Source organism: Athene cunicularia (assembly GCF_003259725.1).
Source record: "Athene cunicularia isolate RWA chromosome 15 unlocalized genomic scaffold, athCun1 chr15_part1, whole genome shotgun sequence".
Classification (NCBI taxonomy): Eukaryota; Metazoa; Chordata; class Aves; order Strigiformes; family Strigidae; genus Athene; species Athene cunicularia.
Window position 1 is genome coordinate 12,354,973 of NW_020799121.1, and position 25,287 is coordinate 12,380,259.

At 39.3% G+C, this 25,287-nt stretch overlaps 1 protein-coding gene across 1 annotated transcript in view; it reads right to left on the reverse strand.

Moving 5' to 3' along the window:
* The window catches only part of DNAH10 (dynein axonemal heavy chain 10), a 55,809-nt gene that overhangs the window by 7,253 nt on the left and 23,269 nt on the right, over positions 1-25,287 (reverse strand). Inside the window, exons 33-68 of the mRNA XM_026860066.1 lie at positions 24,814-24,966; positions 24,066-24,254; positions 23,810-23,956; positions 22,789-22,980; positions 22,500-22,618; positions 22,173-22,331; positions 21,722-21,857; positions 21,474-21,596; positions 20,819-20,953; positions 20,298-20,511; positions 19,707-19,826; positions 18,649-18,794; positions 18,077-18,229; positions 17,287-17,547; positions 16,471-16,643; positions 15,996-16,089; positions 14,761-14,925; positions 14,262-14,450; positions 13,507-13,678; positions 12,375-12,578; positions 11,486-11,566; positions 10,917-11,114; positions 10,116-10,277; positions 9,379-9,553; positions 8,369-8,550; positions 7,472-7,608; positions 6,555-6,772; positions 5,950-6,171; positions 5,223-5,370; positions 4,423-4,702; positions 3,797-4,026; positions 2,820-3,093; positions 2,297-2,401; positions 1,647-1,801; positions 731-885; positions 307-490 (exon numbers count right to left, since the gene is read on the reverse strand). Of these exons, the coding sequence (XP_026715867.1) occupies positions 307-490; positions 731-885; positions 1,647-1,801; positions 2,297-2,401; positions 2,820-3,093; positions 3,797-4,026; positions 4,423-4,702; positions 5,223-5,370; positions 5,950-6,171; positions 6,555-6,772; positions 7,472-7,608; positions 8,369-8,550; positions 9,379-9,553; positions 10,116-10,277; positions 10,917-11,114; positions 11,486-11,566; positions 12,375-12,578; positions 13,507-13,678; positions 14,262-14,450; positions 14,761-14,925; positions 15,996-16,089; positions 16,471-16,643; positions 17,287-17,547; positions 18,077-18,229; positions 18,649-18,794; positions 19,707-19,826; positions 20,298-20,511; positions 20,819-20,953; positions 21,474-21,596; positions 21,722-21,857; positions 22,173-22,331; positions 22,500-22,618; positions 22,789-22,980; positions 23,810-23,956; positions 24,066-24,254; positions 24,814-24,966 (6,150 nt within the window). The remainder of the gene's footprint in view (positions 1-306; positions 491-730; positions 886-1,646; positions 1,802-2,296; positions 2,402-2,819; positions 3,094-3,796; positions 4,027-4,422; positions 4,703-5,222; positions 5,371-5,949; positions 6,172-6,554; positions 6,773-7,471; positions 7,609-8,368; positions 8,551-9,378; positions 9,554-10,115; positions 10,278-10,916; positions 11,115-11,485; positions 11,567-12,374; positions 12,579-13,506; positions 13,679-14,261; positions 14,451-14,760; positions 14,926-15,995; positions 16,090-16,470; positions 16,644-17,286; positions 17,548-18,076; positions 18,230-18,648; positions 18,795-19,706; positions 19,827-20,297; positions 20,512-20,818; positions 20,954-21,473; positions 21,597-21,721; positions 21,858-22,172; positions 22,332-22,499; positions 22,619-22,788; positions 22,981-23,809; positions 23,957-24,065; positions 24,255-24,813; positions 24,967-25,287) is intronic.

A 25,287-nucleotide genomic window follows, 5' to 3' on the forward strand; every position in this document is an offset into this window, starting at 1 on the left:
CTGATTAACCTTTGGAAGGCTGCAGAGACACATCTTTTCAGCTCAACTATTTTTTAACAGATGACAATATCATTCTGAATCGACCCTTATCCAAACCATAACATCAGCCCATCAGGCAAATGCCCCCTTTCACATTACAGGAAAGCATCATTCCCAGCCTGGCAAATTGTGTGCTATGTCTGAACCACAAAGTAACTCCCATTTTAAAATGGAGCAGACCTTTGGAAAGGAAATTTGAACAAGCCCATGATTTGCAGTTCACAGGCTAACTTGCTGCACACAACACATCCCTCCCACCAAAGTTACCTTTTCCTGGCCCTGTCCCATGGCTAGGAGTTGGAGTCTATCCCCTCCAAAGCCCGTCCTCTCAGCCAGTTTCATGAGGTCACTGACAGGATCAGAGCCAGGACTTAAGATGAAAACAACTGGTGAGTAAGGGCTGCTCTGCTCAAAGATAGCTTCAAAGCTGATCACAGGGGGCTGCACATACCTGGTAGGAAAAGAAGCACAATAAATTGCTCATTTCCACAAGAGCAGCCATCTCATGTAAAAGGTGACTTTTACACAAACATCAAAGCTCATCGCAGACTGCACATGGAAATGATACAGAGACAAATCATGCTCTGTTGTTTGGCAAATTACAAATCATTGACATAGTTGATGACAACTCCAGTTCTGTGTGAAATTCCTGAATGGTGTGATTCAGATTTGAAAGAAGAGAGTGACTTACTTCTCACTCATTGTCAGAATAACATAGTCCGTCACAGCCCGGTATAGCCGATCCACCCGGAAACACCGTAAAAGTAGGAGCTTCTGAAAATTTGTGAGATTGTTCTGGTACTGCATGGGGAATGGCATCTGCTCCAGAGCATCTGTATCGTACCACTGGCAAGGAAAGGTGGGAGACAATGCAAATGAATCAAATGGCTCTATCAATGAAATTACCAGGAAAGCAGACAAAAGCAATCCAATTAATGAGAGGCCAAGAGACACAAGGAGAACAAAGATGACAGACAATCAGCTGCAAAGAAATATTAAAAGATTAAGTGAATGTAAAGGAAAAGAACCCAACTTTTTCAGTATTCAAGTCCAGAAACATATTTGTACTTTCATTTTATGTCCAGTAATTCTCTTCGGTTACAGAAAACAGCATCTCTAGCAAAAAGTATTACGGGATTGCTTACAGCAAGACTTCTTATAAAGCAAGAAGACATGGTATGAAACTACAGGTAGAACAAAGGAAAGTCTGTGTTTGTAACTAGCCTATAGAACTCACTGCCACAAGATCAAAGTACAATTTAGCAGTACAAAAATAACAGTGAAATGTTGACTGTTGAAATCAACAGCAAAAATTCCACTGACTTCAACAGGGCAAATAACTCATCTAAGGCATTTGTGTGGAAAATAAAAAAACTATAGTATACTAGGGAAGTTTCTTTGGTTTGTTTTTTAAATAATAAGAGCTTTAATTCGTCTGGAAACAAGCCAATCACTAACTGAGGTCAAGAAGTAAAGCAAGGCCTTGACAGAAAAAGCCAGTGATGACATGCCTCCTGCCGAGTGCTATGGCACATTGCATCACACTTGAACATTTAATACGAGAAGAAAAACAACGAGAGAGAACAGGATTGTAGAAAAGCACGTACATTTTTCCATACATCTGGATTTTTTTCCACATCATCTGGAAGAGATTCAAATTTCTCAGGAAATAGTTGAGACAAGCGAATTAGGTCTTCCCAGCCTTGATCTGGAAGCCAAGCGTACGGTTTCTTTCGCGCGCTCTTCTCCAGGGAAATATTGCCTAGGCACATTCAGAAACCAGAGTGAATGGCCATGTCATCAATTCTCCAATCTATGACCACACATACAGTCCCACTGCACAGAGAAACCAACTGGAAATTTGTTTCTGGAAGCACTTTAAGATTAAATTGGTGTGCTGAAGAAAAGATTTTACTAGCGCTTGCAAAAGCCAGAGTTGTATCTTCGCAACCATTTCTAGAATTATTTATACATAGAAAATAAGTAGAGATTATTTTCTCAGGTAACATTCTAACAATTAGTTAATGTGAGATTTGTCAACATCTGCAGAGAAAGGTTAGCCTCTTTGTTTAACAAAGTGAAAAAACAGAAATAGCTGAATTCACAATTTGTCTAAACCAACAGAGTTCAGCTGTCTTCAGCAGTTTCTCTAGGTGCTCGCTCTTACAACGACCCATGTCTAGTCAAAAATCTTCAAAATGTATTTAGTTACTGCTATATATAGCTATATATTCATATATATAAATACTCACTTTACCTTTCAAAAAGAACTCAAGTTCTTCTTGTGGAACTCTGCCATCAGCTTGTTCTATCCTGACAGTCATATTAAAGGAGAACAGTAATTTGTGCTTCTCAAACAAGCCTACATGAAAAGGACAATATTTTCAAAAGTCAGCTGCTAAAACCTGTGGAACTGGAGCAATATTTCAATCCACATCCTGCATCTGGTCACCCCACAAAGACAGGGGTGATCAAATATGGGGATTTGGATCAGGCTTATAGAGTCAAAACAGCCTCTGTGAGCTACATCCAGGGATGTGAGATCCATAGTGGTGCTTTACCATTCGTAACTGTATTTGGAAAAGCATTTCTGTAAAAGTTACATTGGTAATATTTGTAGTTTCTTCAAACAGAAATAGCAGAGTGCAAACCAGGCCCAGTGCTGAGAACTGGACATTATTCACTGTTTGATAAGTTGTCTCTAAGGGGAACCAGCTGCAGGCATGGCTTTTAACAAGCCTTTGCAGAGCAGTATTAGCCCGCCCCTAAATCACACCGACCTGCGCAGACGTAGTTATAGGTGTTGAAAGTCAGCGTATCCATGATGTTTTTTAACCTCTTTGGAAGGACAGGACTGGGCATGGATTTCCGAAGAGAAAGTCTGAAAACCTCTAAGAAGGAGACCAGTGAGTACTGATACATGATGTTGACGAGTGCCATTTCAGACAAGACGGAGAATAAAATGGCCCCCCTCCTGGCAGCTGGTCTGTAGCCATCTCGAAGACAATCAATATCCACCGCTGTCTTCTCAGCCAGATTCAGTTTTTCAATCACCTAACCATACATTGATTTCATACACATGTAATTACTGCACTGAGCCATAGTATGTATAATTATATCACAATAAGCAGAGGTATTCAGTGCCTGCCTCTCTCTGTTGACTATACAGGGAATCTGGGCAGGTAACCCTAAAGTAGTATGAATTGTCAAAATCAAAAGTTAGGCAAAATTAATCCCACCCTGTATATTTATAGAAAGTAAAGGCAAAGATGTACACAGAATCAAAGAAACAGTGTGGGAAGGGCCCTCCGGGGATCTTTAGTTCAACTTTCTGCCCAAAGCTGGACTATGGCCACCACTAGATCAGGTGTAGCTTTGCCCAACTACAACCTGAAAACCTCCAAGGATGGAGATTCTACATCCTCTCTAATACATATGTTAATTTTTCATTTCAGATCTGATACAGTATAAGACAAAGGTTGTTTCAGATATGAAAGAATATATCATATGCTCTTTGCTTTCGAGCTGTAAACAACCATTACTTTGGTCCTGATGAGGACTTTCCTGAAGATAGGATTTGGTTCTCTGATGCAATAAAATACTGCCTGATGCTGAAAGATGCAACATACTCATGAGAAAACTCTCCATTTCCTTTCAAACTAATTCCTGGCTTCAAGGGTGAAAGATAAAGCACAATCAAAAAGGAAAGACAATGTTCTATGAGTAGATATCCTTCCAAAAATCCCAGAGCTGGTACCTCAGTAGCTTTGGATTTTGTCTCTTCTAGGGTCTGCACCAAGTCTAAGTTGTCCAACATGTTTCCCGTGGAAGATGTCAGTTCCCGAAGGAGAGAATCTTCCAGATCTTTCAGCAAGTTTTTGTTGTCACTTGTCTCCTGGATGAGATGTTCTCTCTGCTCTTCCAATTCCCTTCTTTCAAAACCCACAATGACACTGAGCAATTGATCCTCTAGGCCCTTTAGCGTAACTACAGGTACAACACACGTACACAGCACAGTGGTTTTTTAAACACAGAGAGCTTTTACACAACTTCATCATCTCATAGAACTACAGCAATGCAACAAAATGACTTGGTTAGTAACTCTGTATCTTAATTCTGTCAAAGCATCCTAATCTGACACACACAAGAAGAGGTATCTAGTTCATTTTCAGATTAAAAGAGAGAAGTGAGAAGAATTTTCTGTTAAATCAGATTCTAGGTATAAGGGAGACAATGAATTTTTTAGAGTTTCATTGATGTTTCAGACAAACACCCAGGCCCTAAACTTGCACTACAGCTTTTATTTATATTTATTTTATTTATTTATTTATTTTATATTTATATTAAGCATTACTTTATTACTAAATACACATTTTTGCTTACCTGTATAATTGATAACCATAGCTTTGCCAAACACAGAGGGAGAATACTTTGGGTTTGATAATTTGGTGTTCAGGTACAGTCTAAAATTACTATCATAGTCAACCTCTTTGTCACCCAGGACAATGAAAGTTCGCCCCTGTGCAACTCTGATATTCTTCTCTAAGACATTGTCTATCACAGGATCAATGTATTCATCGACACCATACAACAAGAAAGGGTTTCCATACTTTATGGCCAGTTCTAGTTGTTTAAGGAAATCTGGGTCATTAAAGGAAGCCATCTGCAAGAGAAAAATGGGAAGATAGGGAAAGAGAACTGATATTTAATTTGCTGAATGTTATTATTTTACAGCAGTTGCCAGCACTAATGAAGTTTACTTTGTTGCTTTTTATCTTTCCTCTTACAGATTATATAAACCACACTGGTACAAAACAGTAAAGGTGTGCACTTTTTTCTGATTAGTTCGGAGTAATTTCCATTTGGAGAACTACTTTTCAAAGTTCCGACTGTGTTAATTGTCCTCTATGAAAACTCCATCCTGGAGCTGAGATAAAACACAATCTACACCACCCTTTTGGTTATACTGTTTCCACATGTACTAAGGCTAGTCAAGATCCCTCAAAAAAACCACCCATGCCTTCAACTGAAGGCCATGTGAACAGAGATATTCACTATCTATTTCAGAGATACAATAGTCAACACATTTGTCAGTACATAATCTGTTCCCCATTTGAGGTGACAGATATTTCTGTAGCTTTTAAAACAACCAGTAAAGAAGTAAAATGATCATTTATCTTTACCCTCAGGTTATTTTTTTCTTCTTTCTCCTTAATCCAATGTAATGCCTGTTGTTGTGGGTCAATGCAGAGTGGGAAGCGGCTTGCATACGTTGTCAGGATGCCATTCTGGACTGAGAGCTCATCTGGAGGCAATCCTTGGGAAACCCACCTGGGAACAGAATGGATCAAAGAACAGGCTCAGATGAAAACTCGATGAGAGCGCATTACATTTAATTTGTCAGTAAAATTATGCAATTCATTGAGCACACTACTAGACACACAAGTAAACATGTAGTGTATGTGATTCTGAGAACAGTGTCCTCAGACTGGCTCACTGTCTGAGTCATTTCTAACTACACTGATTGCTGCATTTGGTGAGTAATCCTGCAGGAGTTGAAATATGGGCTCTCTGGACACGGGTTTAATCCCAAATTCATTTAAGTCAATGGAAAGACTCCTGTTGGGCTATGGGAACACATATTATAGATAACTCTTTACAAAATTTATACGTGTCTAAGTTCAGTGATTGTCCCTGGAGCGTAAAGTACAATGGTTTGTTAGAACAAATAGCCTCCCGTTAACCAGAATAAAAATAATTTGTCTCCTTGCCATCTTTGAGACGTGAACATAAAATGGGCTCTCTCTGGCATGGCTGTGCGCTTCCACCCACAATGCTACAGATTCAGATCCAGACTCCCACTTCACAATCTCACATTCAGTAGTCACTGGGTTTCTTGACTGCACATACCTGCTAACCTCCACCTCATTAGTCAGGAGGCTTTCTAACCTAAATGGTTGACTGAGAGGAATCTCTCGTGAGAGGATATCTTCTTGCCACACTTGATAGATCATTTCATTACGAAACTCCCAGCTGAATGCTCCTTCATAGCTCAGAAAGGCAGCACAGAGTAGACAGTCTCCAAGCAACTCCACCTTTCGTATTTCATAGTCCTCTAATTCCTTTGTCCACCTGATAGAATTAGAAGGGAATCCTGGGTCAGTCTGTACCAGGAAGATGATGTTTATGTGCAGAATTTCCAGCTGCTTCTACTTTAGATGTAGGTTGAGACAGACCCCAAAACTTACAGTCAGTTTTTCCTCTCACTATTACAATGGTCACAGACACTGAGCTAACCTGAACCTTCTTCCTTTTAATCTGAGTTCACCTTGTTCTTCTGCACTAAAAATTGTTGGTATTATTTTTCAAAAGTTAATGGGTATTCGCCTAGAACTGATATTAGCTCTCCTCAGAAACAAACATCACAGGATGTGACGTTTCCAAAAATATTTCAGTTATCCCTGGCACATTGACCCTCTGATATCAAAAATGTTCTGCTTTGAATCAAGACGTACCTCTTGTTCTCAGATCTTAAGCCAAAGATGAGCTTGTCAGCAGCATCTAATCTTCTCTGCATAATCTCTGCTTCTTCTTGTAACTGTTGCTTTTCTTTTATTGCCTCTTGATATTTGGTCCCCAAAGCTTTAAGCTCATCCTGAATGGTAGCCAATTCTGCCTTTATATTTTCCAGTTCCCGCTTACTTAAGTAATAGTTCCGTTCTAGCCTAGCCACCTACATTACATTATGAAGGAAACATAAGCGTATCAGAGGAAAGAAGGGCTTTGGACAGAAGTCTTAAGTTCTCAGATTTCTTTTGGCTATTTCATATATTTCAAAGTATCCTTGTAATAAACAGTGTAAGCCAAAATAACTGGCACTGTTTCTCACCCACCTCTCCCCATCCCAAACATATACATGCACTACCCAAGCAGCTACATCTCCTAGAGTTTTGTACCACACGGTGTATTAAGGCATGAGATCAGTCCTGATGACATGGGAGGTCAGCAGGACTATCATCCCATGACAAAAGGGGAGGATTTTTGCTTAATAACGAAAATATTAAGGCCTCAAAAACAGTCAGACTCATCATATAGTGAATATACTTTCTCAGTAGTCAGATGTATAGAATAACCTTTTCTTGATGAAAGTTTCCCAGCATCATCTGCTGGACATTAGATTTCCTTTGGTAATACAACTGACTCTCCAGTTGTTCTAAAAAAGTTAATCAGAAGGTCTGTGCTTAAGGGACATGGATGTTGTGCACTGCTGAGCTCTGCTCTGCCCAAATGCCATGTGTTTTGAAGTCTGTTTTCAGCAGACTGTTTTTCTAAGCATGTTATAATATAAAATTCCAACTGAACATGTTCCTCCCTCCTCCTTCAAGCACTGGCACGGATAGGAACCCACATCCCAGCATATGACACGCTTTACCTTTTCTCTCTTTGGCTTGACTTCTTTAGCTACATCACAGTAACTCATCACTGCTTCAACAAATTTTAACATTCCCAGTCCTGCTCTGCTAACAAGTTCCATTTCACTGAAGGTAGTATTAAGATTCTTTAACAGACCTAAATGGGCAAATACAAAAATATTGCAAGTGAGTTGAATTACAGTGTAGAAATCCTCAGAGAAATAGCTTTCCCTGCCAGCAATATCAAGCAATACTGTGACAGACAATATGAAACATTTGTCAGAATTATTAAAGAGACGCTGACCTTAAAATGAAACTACTGGGCTCTAACAATACAAGCACAATATTGCTAGTGATTTCTCAAGTTCCTTCTCCATGAAGGGAGCACGTTCAGGAGTTGTTCAGCATGTCTGAGGATCATGGTTTGTTTTCTCTGCAGCAGACAGATGCAATTTTGTTTCAAGGAGCCAAATTCCCCTCTTAATGGAACTACTCTGGATTACAACCTCATGAGCACGTGCAAAGTTTGGCCAATAAACTTTAGATATAGCTTATCTCCTTTCCTCTCTTTATATATCACATTTTAATTGCCACCGCATGGATGAGGTTGTAATTCTAGTAAGTGGCTAAAAGCAGACAGCAGGCCTGCTCAGCTATCCTGTTTGCTTCTTCCCTGCTCTAAACCAGAGTAAGACCCTCTGTAAGACCCTCACTAAGGTACAAACTGGATGTAACACATAGTACAAGGTCTCTGAAAAATCCAGTTATTCCAACAGCATAACATCTGCAGCATTGCTGCCCTTTTGCACAAAGTGAATCCCACCCTCCCAAACAGCACTGGAAGGACTGTCACTGACATGCCTAATCACATTAACAAGATTCTACATTCATTCCAAGTATACAGATCAGTAATTTACCTCGGATAGATTTCACTTGGCTCTGAGCAATTCCATCAAAGTCTATCTCCATCAGGGATCGCAGGAAATTTGCCTCAGACATCATTCCTTTGGCTGTCTTCCAGTTTAATTCTTTGTAACCTCTCATCATAAGAACACATTCCAAAACAACCTGCACCTGCTTAGGGGGTTTTGCAAAGGATCTAGAAAACAGATGAAGGAGAGGGTGGATGAGAAAAAGGGGGAGACAAAGCACACGATGCTAGACACAGGTACTTCCCATTAAGGGAGTCATTGCAATACAACAAGAGCTAATACATAAAACATCCTACACAAAGTGAAAAAGATAACCCAGACCAGACATTATTAACTAGTCAAAAGCTCAGGAACAATTCTTGTGTTCAGATAATTTGATCAATGAAATACTAAAGGAAAGCCTAAAATTATATTCTTCCCTAGGGCAGTGAAGCAGCAGTCCACTAGGAAAAGTGGTACAGGAAGACTCTAGAGATCTACAAGGGAAAGGAAACTAAACAAGTGTGGCAGGGAAAGGAGAGTCGTCGTCATTTTGGGGAGAGCCAAGGACTGGATGTGCTTTTATACCTGTCCCCAAATACAAGATACGTTATAAAAACACAGGGAGAAATTAATTCAGCAAGCAAATACATTTTCATGCCACCAAAGCATCCCTAAAAAAATAACTGGTACGTGCTCCTATTCACACAGAATAAAAACAGAGGAATTAAGGGGTTTGGACGGCCACTGCTCAGGTAAAAACCACAGCAATTTCCAGTGGATCAAACACAGGGTAGAGAAATATGGGGAAGACATCAAACAAAGGACTGGCAGAACAGGCTTGAGGGGAAGTCCTGGGGATTCTGTTGTGACCTCTGCACCCAGACAACTGATGTCCTGACCTTCAGCCATGCACGTGCAGGTGAGGAAGGTGAGGCTATGGCTCAGACTCTGCAAACAAGGGTCTCTCAGTGAATTTCCAAGAGTTTATGCTACTGTACATCCAAATGAGTCACCTGATCTCAGTAACATCAGACTTGTCAAGTTTCTGAAGCTCCAGTTTGGCAGCTTCTAAAATAGGTATGACTTCAGCCAAAGCTGTCTCAGCAGCCGCCTTCTCCACAGCAATCATCTTATTCTGTTCTTCTATTTCCACAGCTTTTTCTTCAGCCAGTTTTTTCTTCTCCTCGGCTAGGAATTGTAAAGGCAGGACCATAAATGCATTATTCAAATTTCTATACAGAACATATACTGATATAGATTTGCTCTGGCTGAAAATCAGAAATTACCATCAACTCAGTATGTTTCTGTTGCTAGCTTGCCAGTGTTTACAGTTCCACCACCAGGTTAGGAACACTGTTGGTGTTCTACACAACATACATAATCTCTTTTCCTCCCATCCTTCCCTCTGTTTTTCCTCTAATAGTAATTTTGTGAATCAGAAAGTTCCTTTTTTGCTAATGTCTCTTTCCCAGGTTATGCCTTATGCCTTGGAAAGGGAAGACAAGGGCAGATGAAAATACTACTGAGTTGTTTAAAGTACTATAGGACAAATATATAGCAAAGATGGCAAACTGGGCAGGGTAGGCAACCTACTCTTCCAGCCTGACATTAGATCAGCACAGATAAAACAAGAGGACTGGTTATCTCTGGAAGCAGCTGGAGATCTTAGAGAGTCTTCCAATCCAACCCAACCCAGACTGCATGAGCCCTGCTTAGCCTGTGGGACACTTCAGTATTTCAGACTACCTACCTGCTTCTGTGTTTGCTGAAATCTCTTGTAACAAAGACTCACAAGCAGCTGATTTTTCTGCTAGCACAATCTTTTGCTCAGCAAGTTTCTTGTTCAGCTCAACCAGCTGTATACTAGCTTCCTTCAGTTTAACTAAGCCCCCATCCAGCCGTTTACATTGTGCTAGGTAGAAAAATAGGGAGAAATGTTTATGATTCCTTGATCGTGTACTATCACACAGCAACAGACAATCCCACAGAAGGTAAATATGCTTATAGGTGCATTTTGCAGGAAGGTATCCTCGGTTATGAAAGGAAAATGACACGGAGAGATTTTTATTTTCCTGAGCCTCCCACCCAATAAGGTATTAATGTCACCTGAGCTGCCACATAGTGGCCCTGTGCCACAACTTGTTTTCCATATTACACTGTTCATGGTTTATCCTCTTCACATATTTCAGTGACCATGGAAGTATAAATAAGAATTGCTGCTTGAGGAAGAATGTCAAACCTTGAGCTAGGCTGAGCTGGCATTAGATCTAATCAGACTCTTCCCCAAGCAGAGGAGTGTCTGGTTTGGAGATTCTGCCTCAGGTTCAAAAGAATCTGAGGACAGCCCATCATGTGACAGACAGTCTGAACATTCACATGTGGCCGGGATATTGGTCCAATGTCAAAAGCAGATGCCAGCACAGCATTTGAGATAGTACCAATAAAATGATTTTTACATAAAGTAATATGTGGGATTCTCACCACATTTTTTTTTCTTTTAGAAGTATTTAAATCACTTATTGAAAAGTAGAAAACATCTATACAGCCTTACCTAAAATGAACTCGTTTTTCTCCTCCAGTAATTTTGAATAAGTATGGATAAAGTCAAGGTAATTCTTTGGCGTGACATGGTTGCTACGTCTCAGTTTCTGCAGAAACGTCTTGCTGAAATCCCCTACAGATTCATGCACCATGACCATGTGCTCAATCACTGACTTGGAGCTCCCTGATGGGATGCGTGTGTTATTTCCTAAAATTGGGCAGAAGAAACAAAAAATTTTCTTATGTACATCTAAGCCAGACACAAAAAAAGTCTTTTCTGGGGCAAAAAGCAAGATCAAGGCAGAATCAGAAGAGAACCTGAGCCTCCTTATAGGCAGGCCACATTGTCTGTAGAGTTGGGAACTTGCATTTTAGCATTTTTTAAAATCTATTTGAGTAAGAAACTTCCATCCAAAAGCATTTTATGACCAGGATTTTACGTCACCCATAACACAACACTCAGGGTAACAAGCAAAATAGGAAATCAAATTATGAAATCTACAATAACTGTGAAGTGAAGAATATATTTCTTAGGTTATCACAGGGGTTAAGGGGTAAAATTACTGACGTTTTACATACCAACAAAGGATTGTGCAACTGCATACAAGGCCTGGCGGGGCCAGGGCAAGAACCAGTCAATACCAGTGTTGTTGACAAGACCTTAAAATAAAAGGATAGTGTTACCTGAAAAGTTCCTTTGTGAAACTAGACCCTAAGCTGCCAGGCAGTCCCTTGCTGACTTTATCTGCATTAAGAATCTGCAGGATCTGTTTTACTGGACTTCTGCTTAGTAACAATATTTAACACAAAGTCAGTACTTGGCATTTGGATAGTAAACAGTCAACTTTGCACCTGTGTCCTGCTCACCCCACTGCACTGTTCTTTAGGCTGTACCATTCTGCAGGATGCAGTCAAGAGCTGCAACAAGGTATTTTAATGCCCACATTAGGATTCCCACCCATACCCATCTTTCACGTGTCTCTTCAGTCTCCCAGGACTCCTTTCAGCCACCTGGTGAAGTACAGCATCCACCAGGCTCGGGGTTTTTTTTCCTTGCAGCAGATGTCCCTCTCACCATGCCCTTTTTATTTGGCTTTGGATATAAAAACGTTTCTCTTACCACCATCCTAATTTCATAATGATTTATTACCACACATACTTTTGTAAACTACAGAAGAGAGGCTGGAAACATTGGCTGTATATTTCCAGTTCAATGAGGATGATCAATAGATTTCTAGCTGTTCAGCTGGAAAACAAACTGATCTGGTAAATGTTAATCAATAACACTCGCTGATATGCGGTAATTAACTGGAAAAAAAAATAATCATGCACTGCAAATCCTTAATCATGAAACCTGCTCTGCTTAGCATTAGCTGCCAGACATCTCTGAGTGTCCACTGGAGATTTTCTCTTGCCTGCAAACCTGCATTTCATAGGAAAGGGACTAAACAGTGCCGACAATCGATACCTGGGAAATTTCTGCACCACATTCTCAGATCATCCCCAACTGGGGACATTCCCAGGACAATGTGAAGGTTGCTTGCACATTTGTTTACAAAATATTGCCAGACACTCTCTTTAGCTGGGTTCACACCAGCTTTAGTAGCTTCATCTCCAATCTGATTTAGTATGGTGTCTTTTTCATCATCTGGAAAAAGGGCTGGCACCATTCCTGTAACATAAGGACAGAAGAATGCTAGTGAGAACAACAAGTAAGAGAAAACCATATGGCTGGGGATATGGCAGATGAGAAACCAGAGTCACAAAGTTTAAACCTAGTTCTGCAAAAATGATTCTGGGTAGTTTTGAACAAACCTATTAATCTCTCTCTGCTTCTTCTCCTCCCTCCAACCCCCACAGAAAATAGAGAGGCAGTACTTAGGATAATGCAAGGGGATTTAGAGGAAGAATTAATTCATTTTTGTTTGGGCTTCAGCAACATATACAGAATGTCACAGAACATAAAATGCTTTTAACTCTGCAAATAAGATCTTTGTTAGTGTCTACAAACCATCAGTTCACATTCTCATTCTCTCAATCATGTGGCAGATATTGCATAAATTACCTAATGACAGACATAAACAGACCAGGAACAGGGAAAACTAGGCCAAGGAAAGGGATAAGATTTAACACATCTGTTTTCAAATCAGAATGTGCAGGAACTTCTATAGAGAGGGTGGTCACACAGTGCCAGCTGCTGCTTGTTTTCAGCTGCTGCATACACTTATGTTTTAGGACACACACACACGTGTATATATATAAGCAGTTGCTGCAGCTCAGGTGAATGCTATTCAAAAACCAGTAGGACAAAAAGGGGGGTTTGTGGCCAAATGCAGCTGAAGTTATAACTCAGAAGAAATCTGAGACTTCTGGAACATCATGATCAGCATGAATTACACCTATAGCCTTCCCAGATACATAGAAATTACTGTAAGAAGATGCCAAAAAGCCATCAGTAAGGCCAAGATCATTTCAAGTACTACTGAGAGGTGTAACTAACTAAAGCAGCAGAGGACAGAGGGTGAAACAGCAGCAGCTGGATCAAGATTATGAGTCATAAATAAATACTGATTGGGAGTAATTGTGGCTGCCTGTGCCACCTGAAGTTAACATGTTGTTGATGAGTTCCAGGAAACTCTCTTCTGCTACATGGGCATCTGTAAACAAGAAGACCATTGACTTGTTCTCAATACCCATCTTCTGGTACAGATTTTTCATATCTTCTCGGAAATTATTTTCTCCATATCCTCGACTCAAGATGATCTCAAACACCTAAGGATGCAAACATATACTGAGAAGATGCAGGTGGACCCAAGACTTGATGTTCACTCTGAATTTCATTTAGACTGGATCATGGGGTTTGGTTTGGCCTCTATCATCAGTAAATGTGTAACTATCAACAATATTATGCACTACATTCTTTTTTAAAATTATATTTGTGCAACCCCACAGGACTGCATTTTCAAAATTGCTTTGCATTCACCCTCCTTTTTTTGTTCTTCCCTTCCAAGCCTCTGTAAACGACTGAAAGTACCTCTGAGAGAGGAACATTTCCTGTCTGAAATATTACAGTATCAATCACAACAAGGTTCCTCAAGCAGCACTGGAGTGCTGCTGTAATACAGGTAAGTAACAAAAGCAATAGTTAGGAACTATTAGTTTTTCGTGGCCAAAACTTCTTTTCTGTCCCCAGTGCCAAGACCCAGATTCAGACACTGACAGCTTCCTGCCCAGATCACCCACAGCCATCATCTTAGACCTCCTGGCAACCATCTCACTCTTGTTTTTCTCTCCATCCTGATCTCGATATTTCTTTCCCTGTCTTCTTTCACTGCAAAGACACAGGGTCACTAACCTCACATCCAGCTGTGTAGGCAGCCAGTCTCGTTAGTGACTGCTTCCCTGAACCTCCCACTCCTATGAGCAGGGCATGCCCACGATCCATCCGTATGATGCGATGTACATGGGTTAAGTGCTCCAAAGCATCATCAAAAAGAACCAGATTCATTTTAATATTAACTTCATTATATTCCTCCAAAATCTCCTGCAGAGAAACGTGGACAGAACGTTACTAGGAGACCAGTGAAACAATTAATAACATTAATAAAATAACAACCCATTTAGCAGCATTATTCCTTTCCCCTTCCTCAGGGAAAATAAACTATTGGAAAACACTATCGACTGTAGTTGAGCCTCAGTTTTCATTACTGCAGACCCCAAATGGGTAACAATGCACATAAAATACCATGTGCACACAGAAAAAGAACAGGTTCCCTACAGTTAGAGGCAGGCTCCTGCCCATTCCTCAGGCACAGAGACAGAATCAGGCACAGTTCCAAGCTGATGTTCGCTACCTGAAAGAGAGCTTTTGCTGCATCATAGTCTTGGATATCTTCATAAATACGATGTTCTTCATACAGTGCCATTCTGAAATCTCCAAAAAGAATGGGATCCCTCATGGCCTGCTCCAAGTCATCTCTGAAATTCTCTTCAATCAGATTTTTTATATGACCTTGTACCTTCAAGGATATGAAACGAGTCAGACAACACAACAAAGCACGTGATTCTGAATCCAGTAACACTTAGAAGGGTGATAATGCAAATCCTTGCTCAAATACTGACTGATTTCAAGGGCTTACTTATGTCACTAAAAGATCCAAAGAGCACAGCCTCCTACTGTGTTCTATGTATGATCTAAAATGATCTAACAGGTAGTTCAAGAACTGTTCAAGCCAATGGACTGCAGAAGTTTAAGACAGAAAAGGATAAGCCTGTTAAAAAAAAAACTTCTCATATATAAGTGTAAATATTATAGTAATAAACCTTCCTTCTCAGCATTTATAGATGGCTTGCCACCAAGATTTCTCACAAAACTTGTAAGTCTGACACAGAAAAGTTGTGATATAATTATTCTGATTTGGGAAAATTGAGCTGGAAATGTATCTTCGTATGTTAGAGGAGAAAGTTTTAAGTAGAAAAATACGAAGTTATCTTTTCATCCTTCATTATCCGAATACCTCTTTTCATCTAAGCAAGTTGCTTTGCAAGTAGCTCATATGTAAGTAAACTTCACCCCAATTCCTCCCCTAAGTCTCAAGGTATAAACTGGTATCATTCTCTCTTGTGTTTTAAGACATAATTTGGAACATTTTCCAGTTTGCATAACAGCCAAAATTGAATCCATTGTTTAAGGACTTGGCTCTTATCCTTCTTTTTCCTACTTGATTGCATGGTCATATTATGATACAATCCTTCCTAAAGGAAAATATTTACTTGATCTCCTGAGTTTTCCCCCGCACTGCTTTCACACTTTCTCACCTGTGCCACTGTTAACCAATTTTCCTGGACAGGCCTACCAAGTGACACTTTCCATTCCTTCAGCAGGTCTGCTCACTCAGTCTGCCATAGTCACTTCATTTTAGAAAAGAAAACTCCATGGGCCATGTTTTATATTAATGGAGTAATTTCAGTTAGACAAGTCTGCAGTCTGCCTGCAAGATCTGAGTGCAACAGTTGGTAATGTTGCTGTTGCAAATTAGTTGCCATAGTAATAGTCAGTGACTACTAAAAATTGAAAGAAATTACTCACCAATGCTTTGTCTGCTTCATTAATCAGCCTGTCATGGAAAACCCTCAGGCACTCATTTCTCCAAACTCTCACCATCTGGGTCACTGTTTGAAACCTACATTAAAATTGAAACATCAGACTGCTCCAAATGAGCTGACATGATTCCTAAGGCCATATGGTTAATAACACGGACCAAAGTCTGGACTGACTTTTAAAATTCTTTTTGGTTTCGTTCTTTTCATAAGGACAAATAAATAAACTGCTAGCATTTCTACCTACGAATATTTTACTTAAGAAAGACAAAGTCATCAGTGTTTCTCATCAAGAGTAATATCACTATTTAGGATATTACTGAACGTTTTCTCATTGTGGTGACAGTTTAATGAAAAGTGACCAAATGTGACTGATTTCATGTACCAGATTACCTCATCTTCATCCAGATTCATCCAATATAAATAGGTGTAGGACCACTGAAGGCAATTTTTTCTATTCTTACCTCTCTGGAGTTGTAAGAATAAGTCCATTATAGACCCTGGAAAGATCCCGCAGGTTAAAAATGTAATGGAATTTGGAAGGAGTAGCAGGTAGGTCACGAATAATCATTTTATAAAGCTCCAAAGTACACACAGTAATCTTGTCAGAGATGGCTGATATAGACTCATTAAACATCTGCAAACATGAGAAAGAAGAGGTGTTTTCATGAGACAACCCAGAGAGAACTCAATGCTATTAAATATATTCTGCTTTCCAGCTTGATATATTTCACATTGAGGGAAAACATTTTCAGAATTTCAGCTTCCTCTGTAATATGAACATTCTCGTTACACGTTTTGGGAGGGGCCCATCTTCACTCCCAAGCTTGCACAGTGCTGAAAATAACATCAAACTCCATGACTGGAATTTCCACCACACTTCTATAGCAGAAAAAAAAATTAACTGCTCTTTTCTTACATAATGTTGTAGGTTACAGCATTATATTAAATTTTTCAGGGTCATTCAGGAAAGAGTTTGCTGACCTTTGTGCATTTGGTTGCAGGAACCATAACCAAATCATTCACAGATTTCAACCTATGAAAAGCACCAGGTTTATAAATTATATGCTGACTTAAATGTCTACCTATTACTCAAGAAGTTATGAAAACAGTGTAAATCCATCTCTTGAGAAAGAGGAGAGCAAGGGAAAGGTTTGCATGAGGGTCTAAATAAGAATGCCTGATAATAGAAGATTTCAGGTCTTGCTATAACTCAGAAGTAAATTTCTGTTTAAAAATAATAAACTTGTTGAGCAATCCTTTAAAAACAGTGAAATTACCGCAGTGTGGCCTTTAAGGATGGATGAATAGATCAAATTCAGTGACTGCTCAGAAGGAAAAGGTATGTTAAAAACACTGAAGAGTGAGAGGAATCGAGGGTCAACTTCATTCCGACCTCCTCCAGCTTTCCCCATGGCAGCAATAAAACCCAGGTCTCGAAGAAGTTTACAGTTCATCTCCTTACCACGGTCGTACAAGAAACCTTTTTCCAGCAGCAGCTTCAACAGGGCAATGGGTTGCTGTGTGCCATACTCATCAACCTTTGTAATACAAAAGAGTCAAGATGTTTAGAGCACAGTACATCAGCATGCCAATTACTGCTATAAATGTGGAAATATTGTGCTCCATACTCAGGAGAACATTACAAGGACTAAGTGACACTTTGTAAAGCTCTAGCACTGACTCAGAACATTCATTCCAATGTCTCCTAGGGGAAAAGGGCCTCTTCTCTGAGATAAACTAAATGCACACATAATTTGCCCCATTTGTAAAGATAAAGGGATGGTTTCTCCAATACACAAACTGCAGCCAATATTAGGCCACAGAAACATTATTTTAATGGCATAAAGAAATGGTCCAACAGCATCTCTCATATATATAGGACAAACAGACAGAAATACTCACTACTGCCCACAAATACAAGTCTTCTGAAGAGAGTAAGCTGAAATTCAGTTACACACTTACCTTGAATCTCCTAGACTTGTGATTCATTGGATATGTGTATGAGGGGATCACATCAGTGCCACCCCAAATGTTTCTGTACTACCTTGCAAACTGTTGGCAACTTACCCTTGGCATATTCATATCATCCATGAAAACAATGAGACGTTTTCCCATAGGAGGGCCATAAGTGTCTTTAGTTCGTTTCTCTACATTTGTCTCTAGGTTTCTCTGAATGTCCATTGATGTCGTACGAGAAGAGAAGTTAATTACTAGCAGCAGCTGGAAAGTGGAGGAAATGGATAAGAATGGGTTTTCACCTGTTCTTTCATTTTAACTAGAGCATTCAAAAAACATTCTGTATATTAGACTGTCAGATATATAGGAAACACTTCTCTGGTCCATTTATTCCCTTGAATTACAGATGACAAAGAAAAGTAATCCCATTCTTAGCACCTAGATAATATGTATTTACTTTTTTAAATTGAATCTCTACACGGTAGAAGAAACAAAACATTGTTGATCCTGAAGGATTTTCAAATCATTCACACACTTTGGGTCTGGATCTTGCAGTCACGTTACTAAAGTCAAGACTGCTACCCACAGACAATGCAAATTTACCCACAAACAATGCAAATTTAACACAAGGACAAAGAACGAAAATGCAGCTTTACAAACAAGGTAAAATGCCTCATACGTACATTAAGGTCTTTGTTCAGATTGTTTAGGAAGTTTTGTGTAGTTGCTGTTTTAGATGTACCCGTTTCACCTACAAGAACAACTGGGCGGTTTATTTTTACCATCTGCTCTAGTAACCAAGTAGTGCGTGTTGTATCCACTGTGGGCACTGAAAAAGATCATGAATATGATAGCAGGTTATATTAAAATGCAGTACAGCTGGGGGATTTATAGTTACAGAATAGCATTGGATCAGACTCTCAAGGTATTAACATGCATTTGCACAAAGACATAATCTAAAATATCATCTCACTAACATTGTTGAAAGAAAATGTTAATTGCTCAACCATCTCTATTCAGCTTTTATTACTGGGATCTTTTCTCCTATAGATATATTAAAAAAGAAGTTATCTTCCATATAGGAGGGTCAGGGATGGTTAAGATCCATTTAAGCCCTATTTCAAGGATATAATCAGGATTTATTTGGATCATAAGCATTTTCACAGAACTCTACAGAGATTAATTTTTTTCTATGTGAATAGCCTGCCATTAGCAACTTTAGAGATCATATAATTATCTCTTGTGTCAGTGAAGTCAGCTTGTGCTTGCTGAAGTATTACTATAAAATAACCTGCCGTAATTTGTCCTTAACTATGAAAAGCACATATAGTGCTCGAAGTAACAACCAATAACAACCTTAAGAACGTAATTTTTTATCTACCAAGTATTTGAACCATGGAACTGACAGTTTTCCTAGAGTTTCTGGCAGAGCAGACTGTGAATCTTCTGCTATTCTGACTTGTAAAAGGCATTGTTGACTCCTAATAAGCCTTATTAACTGAAACAAGCTTTTCATCCTTTCCTCATTTCTTTATGACAGAGTGCTGTAAATATCAACTCTATTTCTGCTAAACTACTATGACAAGAACATTAAAAAATTGATCTGTGCTATTGCAAGAAACTGAACCTAGGTAGATGACCTTCAGTACAGAAAGGATGTCTCATGTTAAGTGCCATGCACTCAGTTGTGCCACATTATAAATTAAAGGCATATCATCACTGTGTTTTATCTTATACTCACCTAGAATGTCAAGAAATTTCACTTGAGGCTTATGAATATATTCAGGAACAAGTTGCATCCAAGGTACCCACTTTTTTTGAAATCCATCAAAATGAAAGTCATACAAAGTCGATAGCTGACCTGCAAACCGTTAACAACAGGAGGTTTTCTGGGACACTGAAATATTTCCCAAGAAAATAATCTGATTGAAATGAAAGTGAAGGGTAAGGTTCTGGACCAAGTTTGGCCACACTGTGTTCTGTTTAGTTGTCATTTAACCCAGTAAGACATCAACCAAAATTCTCCCAGTCCAGCACTTGGAACATACTATCGCTTTTTAAGCGCCTTCCACTGGTTTTCCTTTCACATTTTATTTTTCCTTGCACAGTTTATCTCTTCAGCTTGGCATAGAAAAGTACTGTTCTGTGAGGACAGACCAGTAGCTGGGAGTCATGTAGCATCAGTATCTCTATGTAGTTTTCAGTGATAGCCCTCCAGAGAGCACATTTTGCAGCCAGAATAGCTAGCCGGAAGGAAGAACAATGTTCTCCTTCATGGAAACTTTTCTAATATAATCAATGGGATTCAGACTAATTTATTACAAGATCCTACCTGGCAGCTCCCCTGGGTTAGCCAGGACACTGTCATCATGAACAGTAGGCAAGCAGGAAATACGTTTAACATTTTCATCAAATTTAATTCTCTCAGCATCAAGAAGAGAAGCACCTAAGGAGGAATACAAAGCTTCCAAGAAAAAACACTCCAGAACATCAGGATCATCCGACTGTACAACTAGAGCTTCCAGCATCACAGTCAACTGCATCACCTGTTGTAAAACAAGACAAAGCTGTAAATAGAATTGCCATTTGGATGCATGAAAACTCGTGTTTTCAGCTGTTTGAGTGTTTGCTGATCTTTTGTCCTTATGGGTGTATCAGCAAAAATGAATATTCATGCAGTAGAAGAGCATTGTTAGGAACTGTTTCTTTTATCTCTTACTGTTCATCTCCAGCAAACTGACAGTTCAACATGGACTCTACTCCTGTGCTTTCTCTGGGAGGTTTTTACTCTCTCCATCATTCCATTTCTCTTTTTAGAGAAAACTATTTCAATCTTTATTCTCTACTCCTTACCATATTTAAGTCTGTTTGAGGAATAATGGTCTTCAGCCTTTCTCCATGTCTGCCTTCCACATTTCCCTCTACAATCATATCAATAAGGTAGGGCACATATTTTTGAAAGAGGCGATTCAATTCAGTTGTCTCTTGCTGAAGAACAAAAAGGACAATAATTCAGCACACAGAAACCTGGAAAGCCGATTTCGACGGCAGAGCTTCCCATCAATGCCTGGCTGACCAAGTACAATTGTTCTTGAAGGAATCACTTCTATCAAGGACAGGGCACAGACACATGAAGAAAAGTGACACTGTTGTATGGACTGGGGTGCCAGCAGGTGAGGATCTGCATTCGTCAGGTACTAGCAACTAAGCTCTCTTACTTCAACTCCCTCTGGACTTGAGTTTTTAATCTAAATGTAGGAAACAAGGACCTAAGCATCTCACTGTTAACTCTCTGGAAATTGGGTAAACTGATTTTTTGGTTCTTCACTTCTCAGAAACAACCAGAAGTTAGAAAAGCTAGGAACTCTCTTTAGACCTCTGCTGCAGGCCTAGCCATTAGATTTGTTGTCAGAAAACCAAACTGCCTTTACAGGTGTTTTTTTTTTTACAGCTGTCTACAGTTCAGTATTTAATACAGATACTCTCTAAACAAGAGCAGAAATTCCACCTCATTTTCTCTTTCTTGGATCCACTTCTGCCAGTAGGGCTTATATCTCAGATTTTTAGGATCTACAAAGACCATTCCACAGCGGGATACCGTGGCAGGAGATGCATACTGTAAGTCACCAACCTATAAAATAATCATACAAGATAATCATACACTTAAAGAACAGCCACAGTAACTGCTTTTCAGTCTTTGTAGACCCATCTGTATCTAACTCTTCCCATGTATGAAATGGTACAGTCACTACTTACCTCAAACAACAAAGCACAGTGTGACTGAAGTCTAATCCGCTCCCCATTTGCCAAGGTCAATAACTTGTTGTCATCCATGACAGAATTCATGTTTTCAACCCAGAGAGCATCCACATCTCCATCAAACAGAATGTACCTGTGGAAACAGGAGTCAAGAGGCACTGACTAATCTCTGATTTTACCAACATATTTCAGAATTCAGATGTGCCACCAATGGTGTCAGTGTCAGTCCAGGTGTTTTGAAGCCTCCCATCCATTTTTGATAACTGCATAGCTTCCATCCATCTCGCTGAGGCTGAACACTCACAGAAGACAGAAAAACCCCTAGACACTTTCTATTTATTTAGCTTTGCTTTTGGTTTTTTAATAGTGCAGTATCAAATATTTAAAATAAAACATTGATGTAAAACTCAGTAGCTAAAAATCATCACAATAATTTCTAGCTGTCTACCTTCGCTCTTTCTTGTCAGTAGGCCTGTTGATATCCCGAAAAATGTTTGACAGGACTCCATCTGTCCAGTCTCGTGTGGTGGGGTCAAGGATCCCATATAGCTCTATTACACTCATAGCTTTAGGGTTCAGTGTGTAAAGCTTTGTCAATAATCCTAACCTAGAGATACAGCAAGAAAAGCAATGTTAAAATGACACAATACCATCTCATGTTAACCCAAGCAAATATTACGGTCAGTTATTGATCTTGTCATGACTACGCAGGGCTGAATGATGCACTCTGTGCCATTTTACAAAGAGATTTCCATGTATCAGATTCTATACTCACTTGTTTTGGGCCTGGCACAAAGCATTAATGACAACTGACTTGCCACCTCCAGTAGGTCCAACTACCATTGTAGTGTGACGAGTTAACATTGTCTCGTACATCTGAACTACTTTATCGACCTGAAATATAAATATTGATTCAATAGACTGCTATCTGTAATTCTTCTGTGGAAAAGATCAGCAGCTGGTCCATACCAGCTAAGCCTTCCTGGAGCCACTCCAGAGTGCAGCAGTGCCTAACCAGCCTAATAATTACAACAAGAACTCCAGCAATTAACGTGTTTTTATACCTGGTCTGGTAAAACAACATAACCCTCTTCTTCCAGCACTTGTTCTACCGCATCATTAAAGTTAGGATAGCGGACTCGAGGGCAATCCAGGCCAGGAAACAGGTCAGATATTAGACCAAGGAAGAGAGGTACATCTTCAAACACAAATTTAGGAAGATTCATATCTCGTAGAGCTCTCATCAGTACAACTTCCTAGACAAAACACAGCAGAATCAATCTTTACCAAATAGTTAATCAGTTATCTAATATATAGTAATTTCAAACATCTCTGAAAACTATTGCCTGATTAATTTAGTACAGCTTTGAGAACATTTTCTTGGCTTTTTCTACCACATTAACTGCCTTTTTCTACCATAGTAACCAAACGCCAAACGGCTGGAATGGCCTACACCACAGCTTTCCTGATTTGATGTTAAAATAACCAACTGTTTTATGAACATAACCAAGTTTTGTGGTCCCCTTGAGAGCACCACTTAAACCTCAACTTCCTGCCAGCCTGCAACATGCATCTGTACATAACTTTATAGGAGAGTTTCCTACAGCTGTCTCCAAGTTTTTAAGGAGAAGTTTGAATAAGAATTTCCCTAGGCAACTGGGTATCACAACCATACATAGAGAAATAAAAAATAAGTGTAAAAGAAAGCCATAAAAAGAAGTGCAGTATTGAAAAAACTCATTGATAAGTACACTGTACTACTTGAGCTACACAATTAACAACTGCATAACTGGAGCACTCACTGTTCAAAAACCAGCTTTCGCTATTCATCCAGAGACATTCATCTGACTATTTGCATCCTGGACTTAACAAAAAGGAAAATTTTCTACAATTTCCCTACTTCAATTTGAGTTCTGATGGTAACTTGGTAGCAGAGTGCATGATGAAACTCAGTAAGAACAAAGTGAAATAAAAAGACAAATAACACCAGTGCTCCTATTTCCCACACAAACTACAGCAGATGTGTAAAAACATCCTCCTCTTAGTGAAAAAACATGATCTGCCCAGGGTAACGAGCAAAACTACCTCACTGAGGTCTGCCGATCCTCTTTTCAGTTCTCCAGCCATCACTAACACTGACTTAAGAGCCCGCAGTCCAAAATCATAATGATGTTGTTTAGAAAGTTGTTCTTTTGCCAGCTTGTACAGCACTGTCATCTTTTTGGCAAGCATCTGTTGGAGATTTAAGTTAGAGAATCACAAATGTATAACTCGCAACCAAACACTGGCCATGCATACAGGGGTGTGTACGTGGGCATGGTTAGCAATAAAATTTTCTTACCTTTGCCATAAGAAACCCTTCAGAAAAGAGCATGATTTCACATATTTGCTGAAGATCTGGTACAATAACAACCACAGGCCTGAACAAAGCTTTTACAGACTCAGGGAGCTCAGTCCGGCCAGCATAACCAGGATTCATTGTAATAAAAATGCCCATTCGGCCGTCAAGGGCAATTTCCTGTCCTTCAAACTAAAGGCACAAGACACAGTTAGAACAATGTGTTTTTGGAATTGAAATAAATGGTACTATTTGCTCAAAGAGAAAACCAGCAATACTGGGGCACCCACTTAAGGATAACATGTTAAAATATTTAGCTTTAGATAGTCATTCACATACAGTGCTACAAATGTATCTTGCATATAAACATCAAGACATTTCACACTTCTCAATCAAATTTTCTGTCTGTCTTGAATTCCAGTAAACTTCAGCAAATAAAGGCTCACAATCCACATTAACTTAAGTTACTCCTCTCTCTATTACTACTATACTATTATCCCATTTACTTACTATTATCCTATTTTGCTTACTTTTATCTCACTTCACAATGACAGAACCTAGAAGAGGATTAGGAAATCATCAAGGATTTAACACCTCTGAAACTGAGAGTACACACTCTGGAATCTGAAATGTTCAGTACAAATTAATTACAGAAGCAGCCCTTTGATCTAATGATGAGGTCTAACCCTGAATCTTGGCCTCAAAACCAAGATCAGCCTTCACAATTACTCTTTTTTTTGGTAACATTTACCTGAAATGTTTTTAACCGATTCATTAAAGCATTCCGGATAGTCTGAATCTGAGAAGAAATGACTGAAAGCACGGAAGCATCGATACGATTGAATTCATCAAAGCATCCCCATGCTCCACACTGGGCAAGACCAGAGAAAATTTTACCAACTGCCTAACAAGAACAACAGGAGAAACATGTCAGCAATGAATATATAAAACATTCAGTGTCAGCATATTTTGGAATATGCTAAAACTCTTAATGACTGGGTAAAACCTCTGGATATTTATATATTCAGGAGCTAACAATCTGTCATAAGGTCTTGTAATAATTACTTGCCAAGTGCAGATTGCCTATGACAAGCTTAAACACCTATCATCTAGTCATTGCTCCCCTGCTTGAAGGCACCTGAAATTTTTTCAATAGTTTATTTTAAATAGACATTCTTTACTGTAATTCATTATCAATCAGTGTGGTATCTCTAAGGGAGGCACA